The sequence below is a fragment of the Chelonoidis abingdonii genome, chromosome 6 (assembly GCF_003597395.2).
Source record: "Chelonoidis abingdonii isolate Lonesome George chromosome 6, CheloAbing_2.0, whole genome shotgun sequence".
NCBI classification, from domain to species: domain Eukaryota; kingdom Metazoa; phylum Chordata; order Testudines; family Testudinidae; genus Chelonoidis; species Chelonoidis abingdonii.
This window is the reverse complement of record NC_133774.1, coordinates 40,025,297-40,048,937: the sequence shown is the minus strand read 5'-3', so window position 1 is coordinate 40,048,937 and position 23,641 is coordinate 40,025,297. Positions and strand designations below refer to the sequence as shown.

The window sequence follows — 23,641 nt, the reverse complement described above, 5'->3', positions numbered from 1 at the left end:
TACTACTTTCTTTCATAATTTACTCTTCTAATATATTAATTTATAGGATGGACAACATCTGCTTCAAAAATGCAGTAAAAGTAAGAGAAAATAAATAGTATATATTAAATAGTAATATAAGAAATGACTTGAGTGGTGACCTTAATTTAGTTCTTCATAATTAAATGTTTATTAATTAAATCATAATTAAATTTCAATTATTTCACTCAGTTTTTAAAAAGCAAACTATTGAAAAAAAATCTTTTATCTCCTACCTCAGCAACACTTAAATCCAGCATTTGAAGATGGATGGAGCAGCAGTGATGATGAAGGATGAATCTCAATTAGCTGTTGATATAAAACTGACATTCATGCACCATGTTTGTGAAGAAAGGACTTTATCTGCAGAATTCAACAAGTATTTGTCATCAGCTTCTTTTGTAGAGTTCCTTAAAGCTCAGGGTTTCAGAAATGAGATTTTCTTATAAAGTTACTTACTTGTACTGTCTTAACTTTTCCTCTGTGTTGTTACTATATTTTGAACTAGTATTCTTTTATTTCACTTGGCCTTCTCGCTCTCTTCCCACCCACCCCCAAACTTTAGGCAAAGCAATTTGGTATATTGTACCTAGTTGTTGAGCTGACTATTAAGAAAAGCAAAATTTCTGATCATCAGATGCTGGTACAACCCATCTCTCTTCTTGTGTCACTAAAATAGTGAGGCCTGACGATTCCTTTTATTTTCAGGGGCTCTAAATTGGGCAGATTGGGATGAGATGAGTGTGGAGAGGAGCTAGGGTGTGTAAATCCCAGTTCCTTTGTATTATCCCCATTCTACAGATTCCTCTCCATGGGCGCATTATGGAATCCAGCTTCCTCAATTAGAAGGAAGCAAGGCTGGTATTCTCTATCTAGGTATTTATATAGCCCCCATCAATTTAATATCTGACCCCATCCCAGGTATTTAAAAATAGAAGCAAAGTACATGGAATAGGATCTTACTGGTCCTTGTAACATGATCCTAAGATCAGTGGGCATCCTCTGCTGCATGAAACCCCCACAAATGGAGGGGAAAATTCATGGATAGCAGCAGGCAAACACTGAATGGGGACTTGACTTCTGTGACAGCCAAAGAGTCAGGATGAGGAGGAGAAAGGGAAATAGTGCTGAGTCACTGGGCCTCTGCCAGTGTGCTGTGACTTACGAGGTTGAACCTCCTGCATGTTCTGGGTGTACAAGACCGGGCTCTCCCTTTCTCATCAAGATGATGTAAAGGAATCTCAGCAAGCTGAGAGTCTCCTGTCTGTGCTGGGTGTGTTTTCCCCTCTTCAGTTATAATGTAGCCTTCTAGATTTAACAAGCCTCAAGTCAGAAGAAAAATTTGAATAAAATGGAAATGTGAACAACAGTCCTTCAAAATGTCTTCATTTCAACTGAATGTGTGGGTAGGGTCTTTGTTTTGTACTGTCTTGCGAGAAGTTTGGTGGGTCAGTTCTTAGCCCAGTGCTGGCCTGAGTGTGCTACAGGAGCAGCACTCGCTATTCACTGAGGACTGAGTTAAGAAGCTGAACTAAAAGGCTTCCCATCAAGTGGAAGAAGGATAGCTGGGATGCAGTACTTCCAAGGGAAAAGTTCATACCAACTGGAGGAGCAGGATTCAAACAACAAGAGAAGAAGTGTAACGCAACTGGATGAAAATTATTTAGCCTGTGTATTGTATGTCACTAACAGAATTAGTGCACATTTCAGAATTACATTTGAAAAAAATTGCATACTATTATTCCATATACCAGTCCAGTGAAAGGGGCATGGAGAGACTCAAGGAAATCCTAGTAATTCAGAAATGTTAATATAAAAATACTAAGTTTACAATTGTCAGGAATAGTGAAAGCCAAAATTTGGCCTCCCTTAAAATTATTATGAAGCTATACTAGTTGGGGGCAGAGAGATTCCCAAAAGCTTCACTTAATCTTAGTTCAAGGGACCAGCCAGACCCAGTAAGTGTAGGGGAATATAACAAATTGAAATTGACTTCTTAAAGATGAAACTTTCATTTAATTACCACTTGTTAGTTCTTTTCCTCCTGAAGCCTAGGGAATCTTGGTAACTTAATGAAAATAAGCTTTATTACAAGACAAAAGCAAAATGAATAAATTATTTGTATTATTGGGCAACATTTTTGTAACATGTTGTGTATATACAGATGCTACATATTGTATATCATATTTGTACTTCACATTTTCAAAATTTAGTAAAAAGGTGGTTTTTTGGTCTTGAGGGGAATGTTCATTAGATCCTGTGTTTTTTAAACCACTTTCCTTAAGTGATCATCTGATTTGTGCATTACTTCAGAGCCCGCCATCAAAAGGAGAAATAAATTACGTACTAGTCAGTTCTTCCTGAGCTGTGTAGTGATCATGGAAAATGTTGGTACTTAAAGAAGCAGACCCAGGGTAGTTTTTGTGTTCCATACCCAGTGGGAGGTAGAGAGATCCAAATTTGTCCAATGGAAGAAGACAAATACGGTAAAGGAAGTTTTCATTTTCCAGCCAGGGTTCCAAACTGACAGCCAGTAACTATGTCTCCTGTGTGTGGCACTGCCTTTCTCTTCCAAATGAAAGGCTATGTGCTTCCCATTCCCCCAGTTTCTGAGCACTCAGGGAATCTCTGCCTGGCTTCATTCTGTGTAGTATTGCAGTGCACCGATCCTTTCCCAGCCTGAGAACCTCTTGGCTGTTGATGCACCCTCCTGGCTTTAGTTCCAAGCTGAAGGGAGAGGAGTTTGAGGGAAGGTGGGGCCAGTTTGTATTCACTGACACCAGGCAAAAGTCCTGGCCAACTCCTACCTCCCAAAAATCTTAAATCATACTGGCAGTGCCCCATAGCATATGGCTAGTTCCCAAGTTATTAAACACTTGGGCACTATACAGCATCTTAATTGTTGTTACATAAATTCCGGACAAATTCTATTGCGGGTAATTGTTTAGATTTCCCCTAAAGATTCAATTTTGACATTTACTTCCTTCCCTAAAATATTACAGGAGATTATTGTTTTTTTAAATTGCAACTCCATTCTTCAATAGTTCATTGATACATTACGTGGTTAGGATTCTTCTGGGTGAAATATGCCATATAAATGTAACAGGACTGTTGCAGTTATTTCTTTCCCTTAATTTTATGACAGAAGACACCAAATACTAAACAAAGATAGAACTGAATGCAGTGTTAGCAGGATTTGAAACAGTGCCAGGTATAGGCTACACTGAATTGTAGAAGCTGTAGAGCGGTCCCAGTTCTTTCTTCCGTGTGCTATTCAAGCCTAAGACCTTAAATGAGTTCTGTTCTGATTCTTTTTACCATATCCATCTCCATGATATCTGAGCATCTTTATGAAATACTGCCTGATAATCTGAAAAAAATTTGGAAGCTCAGATCAACTTAGAAGAGGGAAATTCTACTGCTTCTGAAAGCAAGTAGTTCCATAGAGAAGGAAGTAGTTTACTGAGGGCACTTCTGCTACAGCAGTTGGTACAGGGATAATGCTTAGAGCAGGAGGGGAAGAGGTTAATTCTCTGCAGGGAAGGTCAGACCAGGAATCTACTCTGGCCAGAAAAGTTGTTTTGCCTTCCAGTAAAATAGGAAGTTTTCCACCAGGACTTGGCAGGACAAGTACTGTAACATGAAAAGGAAATGATTTGCTCAGAGTCCTTTCTGTTTCTCTCTTCCATTTTCCTTCCATTCTAAAGAGGGAATTGAGTCAGGCCTACTGAAGAGCCAGGCAACCCTTGGAAACAGCCTGCTTCATCTCTGTGTGAAGCCTGAACTCTGTCCAATGAGACTCTTAGGTGTGATGTATGATTTTATGTTTCTGTTTGGTTATGAGGACTGAAAGGAGTCTGCTAGTGGTTTAGCAGTGGACCCTTCCGAATGACTCAAGACAGAGGAAAACAGGGTTCTTTTTCCTTATAGCCAGGGCTGAGGTTCAAGGGGCCAGCCAGCATTGTCATTTGAAGCTATCAATATTGTCAACTCCAAGCGTTCAAAAATAATGTGTTAAAACCCTCAAAATCCATGAAACTGTAATTAATGCAGGAGTCTTTTCTGTCATCTTGTTCTGAGCTGTTGAGGTTCATGTTTTCAAGCTTTTCTATGCAGTCATGAGGACTAAGCTATATTTATTTAATTGAAAGTTAAGATTTTCATCCCACTCATCTCCAGCAATCTTCAGTAATCACTTTATTCCAGCATCTGGGGCTTTGAGAAGCAACAAATATCGCAAGACTGATCAGGAAATTGTTAGATCTGGCAACACTGGGCCAAACACCTTTAAAGTGATAGTTATAATTTTCCTTTGTGGCATTTTTCCTTTTTTTTTTTTTTCTTAATCCAGTGCTACAGTCCTTCTGCCTTGCACATGTATGCTAGAACTATCACACCATTTGAGAAAGAGCCTCAGTTTTACCGATCTCATTTTTCTAGTGTAAGTACAGCCCTAAAGGCCCCCAGTGTAAATCACTACAGAGTTCATTAAACTGTAAGTTCTTCAGTGCAGTCTTAGTATGTGTCTCCAATATCTGATGTAGTGGGACCCTGATCGAGGCCTCCTGACATTACTGTACTGTAATACAAATAATACAAGTTACACCTTTTGTGGCATGCTAGCTGAACTACTCAATGTGCATTTAGCTTTCTCCAGCTAGAAGCTATTCTTGAAGACAATATATTGTTTCAAAGGGTAGCAGATTCCTTCCTGTATTTCTGCTATTCAGTATTTCCCATCCTCTATCAAAACATAACGTAACTCTTAAAATACAAATTTAAGATTAATTTTACATAAAAATGTACTTCATTGCTCTCTGAGTAAATATTTAATGGTAAGTTATGGAAAGGGCTTGTTTTGTTTTATGTGCTTATATGTAAGAACTGAGGGGTTTTTGTTTGTATAGAAAAACAGGAGAGAATTGGGATTCTCCATTTAATTATTATTAGAAAGTCTAGTCTTACCTGTCTGTGAAAAACTGTGGTGGCTAGAACACTAGTGCAAATACGATATCACAAGAGTAAAGAAACAAAACTGAGCAATTTTTAGGGAACCTGTTTTTCTTAACTGCTATTTAACTCCAATGACAAATGAACATTGTGGAAGAGGTTATTTAAAATTTAACATTGTCATCATGTAAACTGATGGGCAGGTGCACCAGCCACAGTAACCAAAATAAAACCCAAACTCAAGTTCAATTCCATGTCCCTTTCCTGTGGGCTGGTGTTATTAATAAACAGAAGATCCCCAGTGTTGTGTATTACGGCTTTCGTAAGAGTCCTGTCCTGCTTTCTGCAAGCTGGGAAGGGAAGACGACAACCTTCCTGGCTATCCCCTAGAGGCCTCCTCAAAGTTTCTCATGATTGACTTCCTTTAGGGTCTTTCCTCAACCCTCATCTTGTTAAGATTGTATGAAGGAATAACGCTGGCTCTGTCTCCAGCACATGGTGTTTGGTTAGCTGACCCTCCCATTAAAGATCATATCAGGCATCCTAAACTATGGTGATGTACCCCAGAGCATCTGTTACACACCTCTTCAATTGAAGCCTGATTGCTCTCACATTGCAGGAATTCTTGGGAGTTTCAGAGCTTGCAACGAAACCAAGAAAGATGAGTCTTTCTTTAGAAATATCAAATGTAAAGTAAAAAGAGAGTATTTTTAAAAATAAAACTTTTTGGACCTTACACAATAAAGAAGCCAAAAATAATGCTAGGCCTTATTTTTAAAATTTTTCTTGCTTTTCTCTTCTCTTTGAAAAGAAACTTAAAGGGGAGGAAAAGAAACTGATTCCGTTTTGAAATTTTAAAAAAATACCACCTTTCAGTGCTGAGGAAGATCCTCTAGCTCTGTGCCGTTGGCAGATCATAGCTCCTGCCATTTCCCTGGATCTGTGAGGGAGAAGCACAGTGTTTTTTCTGCTCCTTTAACACTAAGGAGGGTTTAATAACTTTTCCCACAGAGAGAAACTTGCTGTAGGAAAGATTGGAGTCACCAATTTAAAAATTGGTCTGCTCTGTTGCAAACTACATTAACGTGCAAGCAAGAACAGGTAATTCAGCTGGCAGGAACACAAAAATTACACATTTCTATTTTTTGACAGACCACATTGTGATACAAAAATTACACCTTTCTACTTTTCCTCCAGGCTGTGTGTTCACTAAGCAGCCAGCCATGCAAACTAATGAATGCTTTCAGTTCCCATTGACTTCAAAAGGTACTCAACACTTAGCAGGATTGAATGTACCTGTAGTAATGCAGGACTTGAGCTTCACTGGCATTGTGAGGAAATTGTAAGCAAATGTGAACACATCCTTTTAGCAAAATTAGTGAAAATTCTAGACAAAATAAGACAAGGGGAGAAGTGGGTTTTTGTGTATTGGGTTTTTTTCATTTAGTGGAGACTTAACAATGGTATGACCGCCCTGACAGCCACAAAACTTCAGTTGTATACACAGTTTTAAAGCTGATTATTAATCCTCTGTTTGTATTTCATCAGGGCCTCTGAAGACACAGCTTTTGATCACCACAAACTTGATTTAGGTTGCCAAACACGTAATCCTTGGTCTGTAAGAATTTGTAATCTGTCAGATGCCATTTTAAGAAGGAAAAAAGGGGGGAGGGGTGTTAAAAATGTAGAAGACTAACCCTCTAGCTAAGATAAAATGTCATTAATTCTCTGTGAGCCTGATCCAAAGCCCACCGAAGTCCATGACTAATGGACTTTGACTCAGGCTCTATTACAGTGGACCCTCAGAGTTACAAACACCTCAGGAATGGAGGTTGCTTATAACTCTTGACACGTTCGTAATTCTGAATAAAACATTGTGGTTGTTCTTTCAAAGGTTTGCAGCTGAATATTTACTTAATACAGCTTTGAAACTTTTACTGTGCGGAAGAAAAATGGTACTTTCCTTTTTTTTTAGTAGTTTAACACAGTACTGTACTGTAGTCACCTTTTTTGTTGCTGCTGCTGCTGCTGCCCGATTGTGTACTTCTGGTTCCAAATGAGGGGTGTGGTTGACTGGTCAGTTTGTAACTCTGAGGTTCTACTGTAGTGTAAATCTGAATAGTCATGTTGCATGTGCTGCCATAGAAAATTAATCTACAATATGTACTGCCTGTAGCAGTAAGTTGTTCTGACCATCTGTCCACTTACTCTTCTCTATGGATGCTCTAGCAAGGATGTAGAGTGAATTCAGCTCCTGGAAGAGTGCAAGTTGATTTGCCTTAAAGTTATATGAGATGGTATCTGGCAGGAATATTGCAAAGAGGGTCTCCAAAGCAGTGAGGAAGGAATGTCTTATGTTCCCCATCAAGTAATTAGCATTGCTAATCGCACACCAGTCTGCTACAGTGCCTGTAAAATATCAGTTTATTAATGCTGGCTAGCATTAGGAGATTCTATTCCCCTTTTGTATACATTTGCACTTTAAACAAAATTATCATGTCTATTCGATTATGCCTCTCTCCCCAATCTTTTGCATGTCATTTGCCAGTTTAAATAGTAAAGGGTCTAGTAGAGAGAATGTGTGTGTTTGTACAGTCCCTGGCACAACAGAGTCCTGATACTGATTAGGACCTCTGGGTGTTACTGTAATAAATACAAACAATGGTTTTATGACAGTCTGCATTAACTTATGCAACAAGTCATGGGGGGAGGAGGGGAGGCCTTTTTCCTTAGAAAGTAATCATCCTGTCTAGCTGCAGACTCCCAAGCCTAATAGATTGGCTTTGTTGGAGAGGAAATAAGTACAATGCAGTGCTCTCCACCTTTGATCTTTAGCTCACACTATAAGAAATACTGACAAAGCACTTCTGCTTAACAATACCCTGGGCAACTTCCAGCAAGCACTAAGTCAGCCAAAATATCACTGTATATTAGTGTTAGTATACAAAAACTTAGGACCTTGTTAAGATTTTGTGTGTGTTATCAGTGGAGTCTCCCTAACAGACAAATGTGTCACTTCTAGAGACTAAATCGTCCATCAGAAAACCCCAGTGTAACCTAAATCTGTTTGCAGGTATGGAAATGAATAATTAAGGGAGGTAACTACTTTACTCAGCCACTATTACCTAATGCACATTATGCCTATCACCCAACCTTAGCTGTGCCCCTTTGTGTTCTGAAATAATATATTGCATATCTACAGAAGTATGCTATTTAATTAGAACTTATTTCACAATTCTGCAATTTACTCCCAGCCTGTATTGGCTTGTGTCCATATGTTTTCTGCTAGTGTGGTGTAGATAAGATGTTTTGATGAATAAAAGGGAAAACCATTACCTTTGGGATGATGAAATTGGTATGATGACACAAGTTAATTCGTACTGGTGGGTGTTTTATTTTTAAAAATAGTACACTGTTACAGCATATTGAAACAAACTTTTGGAAAAGGAAATAGGGTTTACGATCAACTAATTTATCCTTGCTAGCTTTGCATGCATATATACAAAGTTGTAGGAACTGTCTCCTACTGTGTATTTGTATAGTGCCTACCACACTAATGTTGATCCTGACTGGGGTCTCTCGGTGCTAATGCAACATATGTTAAACTGCATGTGAAACAAACAAAACCCAAGACTACTTTAAAAGAAAAAATAGAATTAAAAATCACAGCATCAGCACTAAAAGGAAGAATTAGAGAAGATTTCATGGACAACGTCACTGCTGGTGTTTCCTACCATCTGAGTGTTTGACCTTGCAACCTTAAGCTTCTTCTAAGACCTGGTTTTCTATATAACTGTGCCTTCATCACCTAGATTGATTGATCCTGCAGTCAAATCCAGCCAAACCCTTGTGGAGCTCCACTGAGTTCAGTGGGTCTGGATGACTTTGAAAACTGGAGTAATAGCAATGGAAGCTCGAATGATATTTAATAGTGCACAGTGCAAGGTCATGCACTTTAGGACTAAGGCTTGAAATTAGATGAAATTCTAACCATCAGAACCGTGAAGGTCTGGAGCAGCTTTCCAAGGGCAGCAGTGGGGGCAAAAACTCTAACTGGCTTCAAGACTGATCTTGGTAAGGTTAGGGAGGGGATAGTATGATGAGACTGGCTACATGCCATTGTAGGCAATCTGCAACTGCTATTAGTAAATCTGTCCAACAGCCAGCAATGGGACACTAGGCTCTGAGTTAGTACAGGGAGTTCTTTTCCAACTATCTGGCTGGTGGGTCTTGTCCACGTGCTGAGGCTCTAACTGATCGCCATATTCAAGGTTGGAAAGGAATTTTCCCCCCAATCAGATTGGCAGAGACCCTAGGGGAAGTTTTGCCTTCTTCTGTAGCATGGCACACGAGTCACTTTCAGCTTTAAATTAATGCAAATGGCAGATTCTCTGTAACTTGAAATATTTAAACCATGATTTGAGGACTTCGGTAACTCAGCCGGAGGTTATGGATCTATTACAGGAGTTGGGGGGTGAGGTTCTGTGGCCTGCAATGTGCAGGTGGTCAGACTAGATTATCATGATGGTCCCTTCTGGCCTTAGTCTATGTAGGTGCAAGAGCCTGCCTGCACCAATCTGATTACAGAATGAGGGCTACTGTATGTTTCCAGACTACACTAATTTGCAGATGCTTGCTGGAACTGCACAAAATTTGAGCATGTTCAATAAAGCCAGGGTAAGATATTAAGATCATCTTAAGCAAATCAGGCAGGGTTCCACCAAGCATAAGGTGCTTACCTTAAGGAGGAGAATAACTGACAAACTTGCAGCCAGAGTTTGCTGGACTCTTCGCTTTGTATTTCATTCACGATGGTTTTCCAGGGAAACCTTTCAGAGTGCTTTAATTGTTACACAACCAGCCACTGTGCCCAAGGACCAAGCTGAATCCTATTCTTCTGCTATGGGTTCAACTAAAGATCCAAGTAAAATTTAGGATGAGTAATGAAGTGCATTAGTTGCACTTAATTATTAAATAATGGTACCATATTAAATGTGGTTATGTAGGGTACAAGTTGAACAGCTATTATGAGGTAAGATTTATATTGCTGTCTAAACAAAAATGCAAATATACACCTCTCTTTCAGAATTGGAAGGGACCCTGAAAGGTCATTGAGTCCAGCCCTCTGCCTTCACTAGCAGGACCAAGTACTGATTTTGCCCCAGATCTCTAAGTGGCCACCTCAAGGATTGACAGAACTGCCCCACAGGGGCCCCCACAAGAGTTTTTGGAGCCCCTGGAGTGGGGTCCTTCACTTGCTTTGGGAGCTCCAGAAAACTCTCGCGGGGCCGGAGCCAGCGAATTACCGCCCAAAACCCAGCACTTCAGTGGCAGGTCCCACTTCGGTGGTAATTTGGCAGCGAGGGGCCCCTGCTGCGGGTCTTCAGGATGCTTCGGCGGCGAGTCCCAGAGTTGGAAGAACCCTCCAGCTGCTGAATTACTGCTGAAGCAGGGGCCCCCCTGCCGCCAAAGACCCCAGACTCCCTGAATCCTCTGGGCGGCCCTGAGGATTGAGTTCACAACCCTGGGTTGAGCAGGCTAATGCTCAAACCACTGAGCTATCCCTCTGTCATAGTATACTTTCCACAATCTGAACCTTAGAGTCCAAACATGGAGGTACTAGCATGAGATCCTCTAAGCTTAATTACCAGCTTAGATCTGATATGCTGCCACCAATCAGAACTCTGAGTGTCTGATAAACTCTGGTCTCCCAAAACCTTCCCTGGGAACCCCCAAGACCCAGATTCCTTGAGTCTCACAACAAAGGGGAATAAACCATTTCCCTTCCCCCTCCTTTCTTCCTCCCAGATTCTTCCCACCCTGGGTACACTAGGAGAGAGAGACAGATTCAAGCTCTGTGAATCTAAACAAAGGGAATCCCCTCACCCAGAGGCAATACAGATTCAAGCTCCGTGAATCTAACACAAAGAGGAAATTTATCCTTCCCTTCTCCCCACCAATTCCCTGGTGAGTACAGACTCAATTCCCTTGAGCCTCAACTAGGGAAAAAAATCAAACAGGTCTTAAAAAGCAAAACTTTTAATAAAAAGAAAGAAAAAAAGTAAAAGTTATCTCTGTAATCTAGATGGTAAATATTACAGGGTTTTTCAGCTTATAGACAATAGAGAAAAGCTTTCTCCAGCAGAAATACAATTTAAAATACTTTTAGCCAAATACACATTAAAACTCCACCAGCCAGATACACAGTTGCAAATACAGAAAAACAATTAAAAAGACTAAACTGTCTTTCTACCTTTGTACTTACAAAATTGGAACAGAAGATTAGAGCCTGTAGGTATGTGTGGTTACTCTCAGAGCCTAGAGAGAATGACAGAAAAAAAGACACACACAAGCTTTCCTCCACCCAGATTTGAAAGTATCTTGTTTCCTGATTGGTCCTCTGGTCAGGTGTTGTTTGTTAACCCTTTCCAGGTGAAAGAGACATTAACCCTTAGCTATCTGTTTATGACACCCTCCTCCCAAAGTTTAATAACTGTTATACTATAGATTGATACCTCATGAGGATTACATTGTGTCTCCTATATACCTAGAATCTCTCCATCTTTTGTAATGAAGAGATTATTAATTCATCTCTGATTTATTATTCCTGTTAATTACAGAAGTACTATGGGCTGCAAATAGGGTATGCACTCTACTGAAAACAACATGCTAGGGCTAACAATGAGTGTCCCTAGCACAATGGTACATAATAACCTGAATTTTCTCTGTTTTGTCCAGTTCAGTTCAGGTCAAACTCCACGTGAATTCCCAACTACTGCCCCATCTTCCTTAACCTCAATCATTATCCTCGGTGTGACACCTAAAACACAATTGCCCTGGGGTAAGCGACTGGTCCTTTGGGAGTAGGAGTAACTTGAAGACTGCTGTGATTCTTGGTGTAAGGAGTCCATCTATCACAGAGTTACGCTCACCTGGGTAGCAAGACAGACCAGAGGACCCAAGGGGACTGTCTGGGATTCCATGTTAAAGTGCCTGAAGGGTTTGCAGTTGGTTGGTGAAATCTAAGTTTAGAACTCACAACCAGTGTTTGTTATATGGCCTGGTTTTAGTAGTTTGTTTAAAAAAAAAATCTGCCCTGAGGCTGGTACTCATGCTCTCGAGTCAACATTGGGAGCATCACCCAAGGCTTCTCATGACCACTTTCTGGCCAAGTCTCAAGGTATATACTCCATTCCTTAACCATTCCACATCTTTTGATTCTGTTGATCACACTTCTTTGTATCTTCTGCTTCAGTGGGTTTTGCAACACCATCCTTACCTGAGCCTCTTCCTACCTCTCTGATCATTCTTTCCGTGTCTCTTCAGTGTGTCCTCCTTCTCCTCCTTTTCTCCCTCTATACCCTTTACTGGGTAACCTCATCAACTCACCATTCACCTACCATTTTATTAGAGAGAGCAGAAAATGGAAAATAATTTTGTGAAAAATACTGATATTTAAGAGTTGTTTTCATTTTTCAGGGTTTAACAAACATTTTTGACATTTGCAAAATTATCTACAACTTTAAAAAAAATTATCAATTTTCTGAAAATCAAGAGTTCCTGAAATTTTATCAGTAAATGAAAAATGTTGATACTGAATGTTTTTTGAAGTCATGAACATTTTAAACAAAATAATTCTAATTAAAAATGTTGCAAAAAGTTTTGTGGAATGTTTCAGAAATGCTGACATCTATGAAAAATTTCATTTTAAAAAAAAAGACCATTCTTCTGTTTTAAAAAAAACTTAATTCAGTAAAGATGTCTACCAGCTCTACTCTTTATGCAGATAATTTGCAAGTCTGCTCCTCCATGCCTGACCTGTGTCTCTATCCAAACTCACATTTTTGCTTATCTGACATTTCCTGAATTCACCATGTCAGCTTATACTGAAGATGGACCAGACTGCACTTTTTACTTTCCTGCCAAAACTTTTTCGTCTTCTGTCACTCAAGATGACAGCAGCAACCTCTGTGTCACTCAGACCCATGCATGCATCTGTTACCCAACAGGTCCAAATCTTGCCAAGGTCCAGATCTTGCCACCCCTTCTTCCTCCATAACTTTTCTAAAGTCTGACCTTTTCGTTGTGATGAGAGTCTAAAAACTTTTTTGATTACCTTCTCTTCCATCTTCATTACTTTGCCCATATTGCCATCTCCTCATGTCTATGTAAAATAAAGCCACTAAGATAATCCTAGCATAGTGTATATGTCATCACTCTCGCTGAATCTCTCCAGTTGATATCACCATAGCAGTTTTAAGTTTCTTGCCCTTGCCTTTAACACATTGCATAATTCAGCCCCACACTACTTAAAAAGCCATCAGTGCCTTGTTTGTCTGCTTCTCCTATAATCACCTCTGCCCTATTAATCAAATTTTTTCCTGAGGTGATCTGCCAAGCAGGTTTCCTCTGATTCACAGGTTTTTCAAGATCTACTTCTGATATGATGCCTACAAGTGAATCAGATCTTTATTTATGCTTGATAAGTACTTTACCATGCTATGCATAGCTTTTTCTGAGTAATTATGTAATCTCATTGTTTTAATCGCCATTCTTCTTCCCCTTACCAGTCCTTAGTGGTTTGTTATTCCTTTACTGCATTAGGGCCCTTGCTCTAAGACAGCTAGCACACCACAGAGCAAGTGTCTCAAACTCAAATGACCAGGAGGGCCACATGAGGACTAGTGCATTGAACTGTGGGCCACATCACTGACACCGTCCCTCACTACCTATGGCCCTGCCCCCACTCCACCCCTTCCATTAGGCCCCACCCCTGCCCCACCCCTTCCCTGCCCCAATCCAACGCTTTCCCGAAGTCCCCACCCCGACACTGCCCCCAGTAGGTGCAGGTGGTGTGCAGGTTGTGACAAGGGGCTCAGGGCAGGGCATTGGTGGGTGAGGTGCAAGACCATGAGGGGTGCGGCAGGGAGTTGGGGTGCAGAAGGGGTGTGGGATGTGGCAGGAGGCTCAGGGCAAGGAGTTGGCGTGCAGGGTGCAGGCTCCAGGCCGGCGCCACCGGGGTGGCAGCGGTGTGCACTGGGCCAGGGCAGGCTCCCTGCCTGCCGGCACTAGCCCCGCACTGCTCCGTTCTAGGAAGCAGCTAGGACCGTGTCCCTGCAGGCCCTGGGAGAGGAGGAGGAGAGGCTCACGGATCTGTGCCTGCGCTGCTCTTGCTGCTCCTTTAGGTACCTCCCACGAAGCTCCCATTGGCCGCAGTTCCTTGTTGCCGGCCAATGGGAGCTGCGGGGGGGCGGTGTCTGGAATGAGGCCATACAGGAGCCTTCTGCCTCCTTCCCTCCGGCCCCCCCCCAAGGGGCGTGCTGCCAGCTGCTTCAGATGGCGGTTCGGGGCTCGGAACGCCACAGGGGGCAATCCCCCAGGTAGGTGGGGAGGCAGGGAGCTTGGCGGGCCATATGCAAAAGCCCCGTGGACTGCGTGTTTGAGATCCCTGCCTTAGAGCACCATATAAAATCAGACTAATAATCATACCAAGTATACCATGAAAAAGTAAACATATTGGACACACAAATATTTGCTTAACAAATTAACAGCAAATCAAATGTTTACCTTGAGCAACATTAAAGCATTATACTACATTTATGTGAACTGATTTATTATAAAAAGAACTAGCAGATTTTCAGCGACAAGGACATGGGGGATCATGCCTAAGGGTTGGAGCCAAGGATCAGAACTGGAGTCAGAGTTCAGGAATCAGACCTAAGGCTACACTTACATAGAGAAAACAAGGCAGAAGCTGTCACAGCCAAATGCCTTGAGCAGTCACACACCTGCTGCTGATCTTAAGAGCCAGTCAGCTGACTCTTCCAACTAGCAGTGTAGCCAATCAGGCAGTCTTCTACAAACCAGCTGCATTTGACAGGGAACCCAGAGACTGGTTCTTCTGCAAGCCCTGATTCCTGACAGAGATGCACAGATGCAGGAAAATAACTTTGCCTGCAGAAAGATGAAGTAATCAGGCTTTTCATAGACTCGGTGTGCAAGGAGGACAGTGGAATCACAGTCCAGGTTAAGATACAGGGCTGAAATGCAGCCATTACTCTCTATCCCCAACATGAAGGCTGCAGCTGTAGCTTTTGTTCTTGTTTTCTTTTACCCACAGGAAGGTGAGCATGGCAGTATCCTCAGTATGTACCCGTGTTTCAATAAGCAGAACCATAGACTTCAATCAAGTAAGCATGTGTTTGCACGTTTTTATATAGATGATAATGAGGGTTTTAATATATTTGATGTTGGATTCTCTTTAAAGAAAGTGGTCCAAAAGCTCTTAATCAGCAAACCTATCAGTCTCTTCACTGCACCAATTTCTAGTCCCTGCTTTAGGCTCATGTCTGTTCCTTTTTGGCTCAATTCAGCGTTCCCCTGTGTGCTTATTAACACCTGTGTAAAACATGACCAGATAAGAATGGTAGCATTACACACCCACTTTGCTCAGATGTTAGTGATTTCACAAGGTGTATGGCAATGCTGATCCAGACCCGTTTCTCAACTCTTTCACTCACCACAGTCCTATTCCCACAGTCACACTGTGCAAGTCTCTGGAGGTGGTTAGGTGCTTTCTCTCATTGGAAAGATCCATCTCTCTTCCTTGCTACAGGTTTGTGTTTCATCAAGTGTAAAATAGATTGAGTGTGATTAAGTAACAGGACTGTTAGGCAAATTTATTTATCTTAAATAGAAAAGTTAAGCCTTTTTCCCCAATGACCGTGTAAATGGATCACCAGATTAGCTTCCCTATATTCCTTTGGAAAGAGCATAACAGTTGAGTACATTTTACTAAGATTTAAAGAGCTAGATCCAGCTCTTCATGCTCCCACACCCCTTTTTAGCTGCTCTGTGTCACTCTGATAATACAAAGCAGCAGATCTGGCTACTTGCAGATTCCCTGGTGTAGAACTGGCATTGGCAACTCTATCGCACCCCTTCTCAGGGGCCTGCCCTAACAGCAGGTAGGGCAAGGTCTGGGGAAATGGGTGAACGGAGCTGTGGTATAGCCATCCCCAGAATAGCCCCTGTAGAGGCTGTTAGAACTGGTGGAACTTAGAGCAACTTGAAGCTGCTTTAAATCATGTTGAGGGCCAAACAGGCCCACACAAGCCATGGAGATTGTGGGAGAGGGGGCACAAAGGTGGTTTAAAGTCACCTTTGCCTCCCCTTTTTTCAATGACACAAAGCAAAGCTCTGTTGTGGATGAGGACTGGGTCCTTCATTTTGCTGCCGTGGCTTGGCTGAGTCTTAAGTCTTTCTTTAAAAGAAATCCAGGAAAATTAAAGGAATTTGTAGTGAACAGCTCTTCTCTACTTATATTTCCTTCATTGTTTCCTGTCTAATCTCGCTCTCTTCCATATTTTTAGAATCGTGCCCCCCTCAGGCTTCTTCTTACAAACCCAAATTTCAAGCCATTCTAATTGTTAAAGATTAACCAGTCAGCATCTATGGAAAAGCACAGACACATCTTATTCTACACTTGACTTCAGTCTGCCATTGTATTCTGAAACTGCATTACTATTTTGAAGCCTTTAACAGTGTGCTCACATTTACCAGACTGATATGAAGATAGTCTTAGAGTCTACATGGAAAATGTACGGATGCAGATTTGGGGGAGGAGAAGGCTAGGAGAGGAACAGTAAAGACAGTGTGGCTGAGCAGGAATTTTTAGCACTCCTCTTATTAGTGCCGCAATTTGTTAGATGTTTTGATTTTGGTAAAACTATCCACCCACCTAGAGTATGTCTGCACAGCACACACAAGGTATGCTACATGTACTGCATTGGAGTGCCACTGATACAGCGATGCTGCTGAAGCGCTTCTGGTGGAGATGCTCTATGCTGATGGGAGAGAGCTCTCTTGTCGGCATAAAAAAACCCACCTCCCCAAGCAGCATAAGCTCTGTTGGCAGGAGAAGCTTTCCTGCTGACATAGCACTATGCACACAAATGCTTATGTCAGTGTAACTTATGTCACTCAGGGAGTGGAATAATCACATCCCTGAGTGATGTAAGTTTTGGCAACATAAGCTGTGTCTGCACTACCGCCTAAGCCCAGGACAGTGTGACCTACACCTATGGCCTCTGTTTCCACACCCACTCTCAAATGTCCACACAACATTGCAATCCTGGACCTCACAACCGTGCTGGCACTATACAGACCTGAGTCAGAATTTCAGCTTCTGTGAACATATACTATCAGATCCCAGGGTTCTTAGCAGCCTCGCCAGCTGAAGCCAGTCTAGGGCTTATTTCATAGTGGGCTGTAGGAGAATTTGTTGGTCCATCCTGTGGGAATTGATGGAAGTCTTTTGCATGGTTTTTGCCTGAAAACACATCCATCTGAGTCATTTTGTGGTCGCATGCTCCCAGCATCCAGAGCCATCAATATGGGTCATGACCCAGTGGAAGAAATGCTCCACCTGGTGTGTCAGTCCTATTTTAGGAATCAGCTAGAGCATGTGCAAGATGCTGGTGAACATTTTGGAGGCAGTTTTTGATCGGCCAGAGGCACTGTTCAGGGTGGAATGCAGAAATGCCAGACACAACCCAGCTGATGCTGCTCAAGAGGGTTGCCTTAGTCGCAAATTCCCCTATGTAGACCAGTACTTCTGGAGCAGGGCCACAAACACAGACTGGTGGGACCATGTTGTTATGAAGACTAGGGGTGACCAACATTGGGTCCAGAATTTTCACATGAAGAAGCAGACCTTCCTGGAGATTTGTGATCAGCTTTCTCCAACCCTCCCATGCCAGGACACCGACAGGTAGGAGGCCAGTCCAGTCCAAAAGTGGGTCACAATAGCCATCAGAAAGCTGGCTACCCAAGACAGCTACAAGTTCATGGCTAACCAGTTTGGAGTTAATCAACTGTAAAATCAACTGTCAGGGTTGTTTTGGCAAAGTTTTCTGAGGTGATCAGGACTTTGATTGACCTAAAGATGATGGACATTAAAATGCTCCTGAAATTATTGTTGGTTTTCAGAGAATGGATTTTCCAAACTGCAATGGGGCCACGGATGGAACTCATGCCTATAATTTGCCTTCTGCAAGAAGCACATAAGTATACATACTGCAAAGAGTACTACTCCATTGTTATGCAGGCCCTGTTCTATCACAGGGGCAGATTGATGGACACTAATATGTGCTGCACTGGCAGGGTGCACGATGCCAGAGTGTTCCAGAGATCAGGACTTTATGGAGAAGCTGGGATATTATTTCCGCAAATGACATTGTTATAAATGAAGTCACTGTCCCCACTGTTATTCTAGGGAATCCAATGCACCCCTTGTTTCCATGGCATGAAACAGTATCCTAATTTCACAGGACCTGGCAAAATAAGGTTCAGTTACACACATTAGGATGGTGGTGGAATTGTGCATGTGGAAGAGTGAAATCTCATTGGCACTGCATTAGAAGCTATTTAGATACCAATGTCATCAGTGCAGTCCTTGTTATTGTGGGCTGCTGTGCTGTGCCCGAAGTCTGTGAGGACAAAGGGGAACTCTCTCATCAGGAGAGGACTCAAGACACTGCCAGATATCTGAGCTTGTACACACAGCCAGACAGTGCTAGCTCGTCATGTGCAACAGAATTCAGGGATGCTTTGGGTGTCCACCTAATGGTTTGAATGGTCCCATTCATGAGGGGGGATGAAATATATGTGAGATTGTACTGTGTATGGCTGCAGTTGCCACTGGGGAAATGATGGGACAGTTAGACTGCAGCACTGGCACCTGGAAGCGGGGAGCTTGTGTTAAACCTGAGTCAGGATCTGAGCACAGTGCACTGTGTAGACATACCAGTCTCTGAGACTGAAAGGCCTTTTGGAAAAAGTATGTGTGAAGGAGGAAAGGATGGATGCATGGCAACTCAAGCCTGGGCGGGGATGCTCTGAGATAAGCATGAGAGAGGACATAGAAGGAGGTGGTCTGTACCTGTGGTTGTACTAAAGTGATCACCTAATACACTGCAGATATATAAAGATTAATGCTACTGCACTGGTGGTAGTTTTCCCAAGCAAAATCCTTTCTCATGTAGTGCTTGTGTGCCAAAATCTTGGCTGGTGTAAATGGGCACAGCTCCACTACTTCAGTAGATTTTACTCCTTTATATCAGCAGAGAGTTGGGCCCTCCTCATCTGTAAGATGATCAGAAATAGTTTCTTGCATTCATGAGATGTTTTACTCTGAAATGCTTTGCTTCTCCCTCTTTAGCGGTAATAGGTCCTTCATTTCTGTGTGACAAAAGAGTTATGTTAGATTTTATTTAGCTGTTCAGAATAGCGTGGCTAGATTCTTAAGAAGAAATAGTATCAGGTAAAGCCAGGCTTTCAAGTCCACTTGATTCTGAGAATCTCTTAACTCTTATCTCAGTTTTAATTTTAAAAGAAAAACATATTAGTTCTTTTATTGTTAATGTATTTAAATTCCAGTGGAGCCTAAAAAGCCCAACATGATTGGGCAGGGTCTATCTAAAAAGACAAGACAGACAGAGTGAGAGAAAGGAATTGTTACTTCTATAATTATGTTAATTAATGGTAGATGTAATTATTAATGCTAGAACAAATGACAGAAATATCCACAACACAAAACCTGGTAATAATGGGGACTTTGACTACTCGGACATCTGTTGGAAAAGGAATACTGCAAAAAAAACCCCACAAAATGTCCAGTAAGTTTCTACACATAGAGTTCTTGTAGCAGTGTTGGCTCCAGGATATGAAAGAAACAAGGTAGGTGAGGTAATATCTTTTATTGGACCAACTTCTGTTGGTGAGAGACAAGCTTTTGAGTTTACACAGAGCTCTTCTTTAGGTCTGGGAAATGTACTAGGAGTATCATAGATAAATACAAGGTGGAACAGATTGTTTAGCATAAGTAATTAACATATTTCAAGGGACCATTCAAGATGAAGTGGCCACTTAATACCTCTTCAGTCATTTGGGGCGGGGTTGAGGGGTGGGGAGGGAGAGAGAGGGAGCTGTGGGAGAGATATGTGATGAGAGGGTAATGGGTTATAGATTGTTGTAATATTCTTGTCTCCGTTCAGTCCATAATTTTTAGTGTCTAGCAAAGTTATGAATTTAAGCTGCCAGACTTCTTTTAAAGGTGCACAACACCTGTGTGATGATAAATAATAGCCAACATGGATTTGTCAAGAACAAATCATGTCAAACCTACCTAATTTCCTTCTTTAACAGGGTTACTGGCCAACTGCATAACATGAAGTGGTAGACATATCTTGATTTTAGTAAGGCTTTTGACGCAATCCCATATGACAGTCTCATAAGTACACTAGGGAAATATGGTCTAGATGAAATTACTATACGATGGGTGGACAACTGACTAAAAAAAATTTACTCAGAAGTTATCAATGGTCCACTGTCAAACTATGAGGTTGTATCTAGTGGGGGTCCTGCAGAAGTCTATCCTGTATCTAGTACTAGTCAATATTTTCACAAGTAACTTGGATAATGGAGTGGAAAGTATGCTTATAAAATGTGTGGATCACACCAATCTGGGAGGGGTTGCAAGCACTTCGGATGAGAGGATTAGAATTCAAAATGACCTTTATAAATTGGAGAATTGGTCTGAAATCAACAAAATGAAATTCAATAAAAACAAGTGCAAAGTATTACAGTTAAGGAAGAATCAAATATACAACTACAAAATGGGAAATAACTAAGTGGTAGTAGTAGTGCAGAAAAGGAGCTGGGGGCAATACTAGATCACAAATTGAAGATGTGACCAAGTGATGTAGTTGCAAGAAAATATATACCAGAATGGTATTTGCCTGACAGGAGTGTTATCTGTAAGGCATGGGAGAAAATTGTTCCACCGAGAAGCAATGGAATTCTGTCCATCTAGCACTGTCTACAGGTGGTGATAAGGGTAGCTTAACTACATTACTCAGGAGTGTGGATTTTTAACATCCCTGAGCAATTTAGCTGGGTCAGTTTAACTTTTGAGTTTGGACCTGGTGGATGGCATTGTCAGGAATTGGTGGGAAACATCCTCTGACAGTATTTGCACAGCCACGTTGAGGAGGACAGAAAAAAATGCAGTGGTGTTGTGCCATAGCTCTCCTTCAGGCACCCTATCTTAGGCCTTGGCTACACTGGAGAGTTGCAGCGCTGGTGGTGGCTTTACAGCGCTGCAACTTACTCACCGTCCACACTTGCAAGGCACATACAGCACTGTATCTCCCTGGCTACGGCGCTGCATGTACTCCATCTCTGCCTGAGGAATAACGACTGCAGCGCTGGTGCTGCAGCGCTGCTCCGCCAGTGTGGCCACCAAAAGCGCTGTTATTGGCCCCCAGAGGTATCGCAGAATGCCTGCTCAGCCACTCTGCTCATCAGTTCAAACTCTATTGTCCTGGCCTCAGGTGATCCCCCCTTTAAATGCCCCAGGAATTTTAAAAATCCCCTTCCTGTTTGCTCAGCCAGGTATGCAGTGCAATCAGTGAATCTTTCCAGGTGACCATGCCTCCACGCGCCAGACAAGCCCCAGCATGGAGCAGTGGCGAGTTGCTGGACCTCATCAGTGTTTGGGGGGAGGAAGCTGTGCAGTCACAGCTGCGCTTTAGCCGTAGGAATTACGATACCTATGGCAGATATCAAGGGCCATGCTGGAAAGGGGCCATAACCGGAATGCGGTGCAGGGCAGGGTTAAAGTGAAGGAGCTGCGGAGTGCCTATTGCAAAGCCCACGAGGGAAACCGCTGCTCTGGCACTTCCCCCACGACCTGCCATTTTTACAAGGAGCTGGATGCAATACTTGGGGGTGACCCCACTGCCAATCCAAGGACCACGATGGACACTTTGGCGGAGAGGGGGAGACGAAGGAAGTGGGGAGAGGAGGAATCCGAGAGTGAGGATACTGGGGTGGGGGGAGACACCCCGGAGTCCCAGGAGTCATGCAGCCAGGAGCTCTTCTCAAGCCAAGAGGAAGGTAGCCAGTCGCAGCAGCTGGTACTTGGTGAAGGACAAGCAGAGGAGTGGGTTCCTGGTAAGCGGCTTTTATTTTCAGGATGGAAATGTTTTGGGAGAGGAGGGAGGGTTAGGGCTGCATGCATGCATGCCTAGATGTGGAATACCCATTGATGTGGTCTATCATGTCGCAGTAATCAGCCTCGGTAATCTCTTCAAAAGTTTCAGCCGGAGCGTGGGCAATGCACTTGTGCAAGTTTATAGGGAGAGCCACTGTGGTCCTTGTCCCAGTCAGGCTAACGCGTCCGTGCCACTGTGCCACGAGGGGTGGGGGGACCATTGCTGCACACAGGCAAGCTGCATAGGGGCCAGGGCGGAATCCACATTGCTGTAGAAGACCCTCCCGCTCTTCCCAGGTGACCCGCAGCAGCGAGATATCTTCCAGGATTAACTCCTTTGGAAAATGTTGGGAGAGTGTTCAGTGTAGGTGCCCCCTGCAGCTGTTTGCTTTCCCCAACGCACAGAAACCCCAGCACACCCCTGAAGCAATCATTCCCCCTTCCCAGGTGACCCGCAGCAGCGAGATAGCTTCCAGGATTAATTCCTGTGGAAAATGTTGGGAGAGTGTTCAGTGTAGGTGCCCCCTGCAGCTGTTTGCTTTCGTCAATGCACAGAAACCCCAGCACAGCCCTGAAGCAATCAGTCCCCCTTACTCACCATTTCGGGGCTCCTGTGGGTTATGTGCACTCTCTTTGGTATGGGAAAATTATGCTAAAGTGAAGACTGAAACTCCTTCACTGTGTGGGAATAACTGTCTGAGATATAAACAATGCTGCCTCTGTTAACTGTTGCCTTTTTTGCCTTTCCACAAGTGACCTTGATTTCTCAGCTGCCTGTGTTATCAACAGCTCAAAGACTCCAAAACCTCCGGAAGAAACCGCGAAAAAGTAAAGACGACCTGCTGCCAGTAGTTATGGATCACTCTGCCAGAGAGAATAAAAAACTGCAGGACTGGAGAGAAAGAGAAAGCAGGATCCACCAGAGAAATGCAGCGGCCAGGAAGAAAAGTACAAAGCAGCTGATAAGCATCCTGGCGTGCCAAGCAGGCTCTATCCAGGTGCTCGTAGCCATGCAGGCAGAGCACTACCGTGCCGCCCCCGCCCCCGTCCCAAAGCTCTTTCCCTTGTGCCCCAATGTCAGCTCCAAACCCCCTTCCCCAGCATCCAGGTTCTTACCTCCACCAGCTGCCTCCAACACCTGTACGTTCACCAACCAGCCCTGAGAACTACGACCCTTACCCTCTGCACTCAACCCCTATCACCATGCAGTATAAGCATCGTGAAGTGCAGCAGTCATGCACAGCACTCCAGACAAGATATTATTAAACCTGTGACTGTACAGTTCCCCACCACACCCCCCTGCGCCTTTAGTTCCAAAATGTTGTGCTGCGAATAAAGTTATTTTCTTTTCAAAAAATGAATTCTTGGCTTTCTGGCAGAAAGTCAAAGATACCCTAGCCCAGGAAAGAAACAGGCACTGCAAATCAGCTTAGGAAAAAACAGATTCCTACTAACATTGTAACCACTGCACTTCACTCCCATGCAAGGCACAAAACATTACTGTTGGTTTTCAGCCTCAAATTCCTCCCTCAAGGCATCTAATCCTTGAAGCCCTGTGTTGGGCCTCTCTAGTAGCCCTGCTCTCTGGCTGTGCAAATTCAGCCTCCAGGCGTTGAA

The 23,641-nt window shown here is 42.8% G+C and overlaps 1 protein-coding gene and 2 long non-coding RNA genes across 7 annotated transcripts in view; 2 read left to right on the top strand and 1 right to left on the bottom strand.

Moving 5' to 3' along the window:
* Nucleotides 1–2,251, top strand: part of ERCC8 (ERCC excision repair 8, CSA ubiquitin ligase complex subunit) — a 57,880-nt gene extending 55,629 nt beyond the window's left edge. For all 4 annotated transcript variants that reach the window (XM_075066969.1, XM_075066970.1, XM_032801194.2 and 1 more), the window contains one exon: nt 260–2,251. In XM_075066969.1, the coding sequence (XP_074923070.1) occupies nt 260–316 (57 nt within the window). In that variant the 3' untranslated portion in view covers nt 317–2,251. The remainder of the gene's footprint in view (nt 1–259) is intronic.
* LOC142046975 (uncharacterized) lies at nt 316–14,805 on the bottom strand. Its single transcript, XR_012656087.1, has 3 exons — nt 14,757–14,805; nt 12,248–12,364; nt 316–381 (listed from the first exon to the last, which is right to left on the bottom strand). It is a non-coding gene; the product is annotated as an uncharacterized LOC142046975 (long non-coding RNA).
* Nucleotides 14,806–14,910: 105 nt separating this feature from the next.
* On the top strand, nt 14,911–23,255 carry LOC142046974 (uncharacterized). 2 transcript variants are annotated; one of them, XR_012656086.1, is made up of 3 exons: nt 14,911–14,994; nt 15,089–15,158; nt 22,778–23,255. It is a non-coding gene; the product is annotated as an uncharacterized LOC142046974 (long non-coding RNA). The 2 variants fall into 2 exon arrangements; XR_012656085.1 differs by lacking the exon at nt 22,778–23,255 and adding an exon at nt 21,420–21,788.
* Nucleotides 23,256–23,641: the final 386 nt, after the last annotated feature.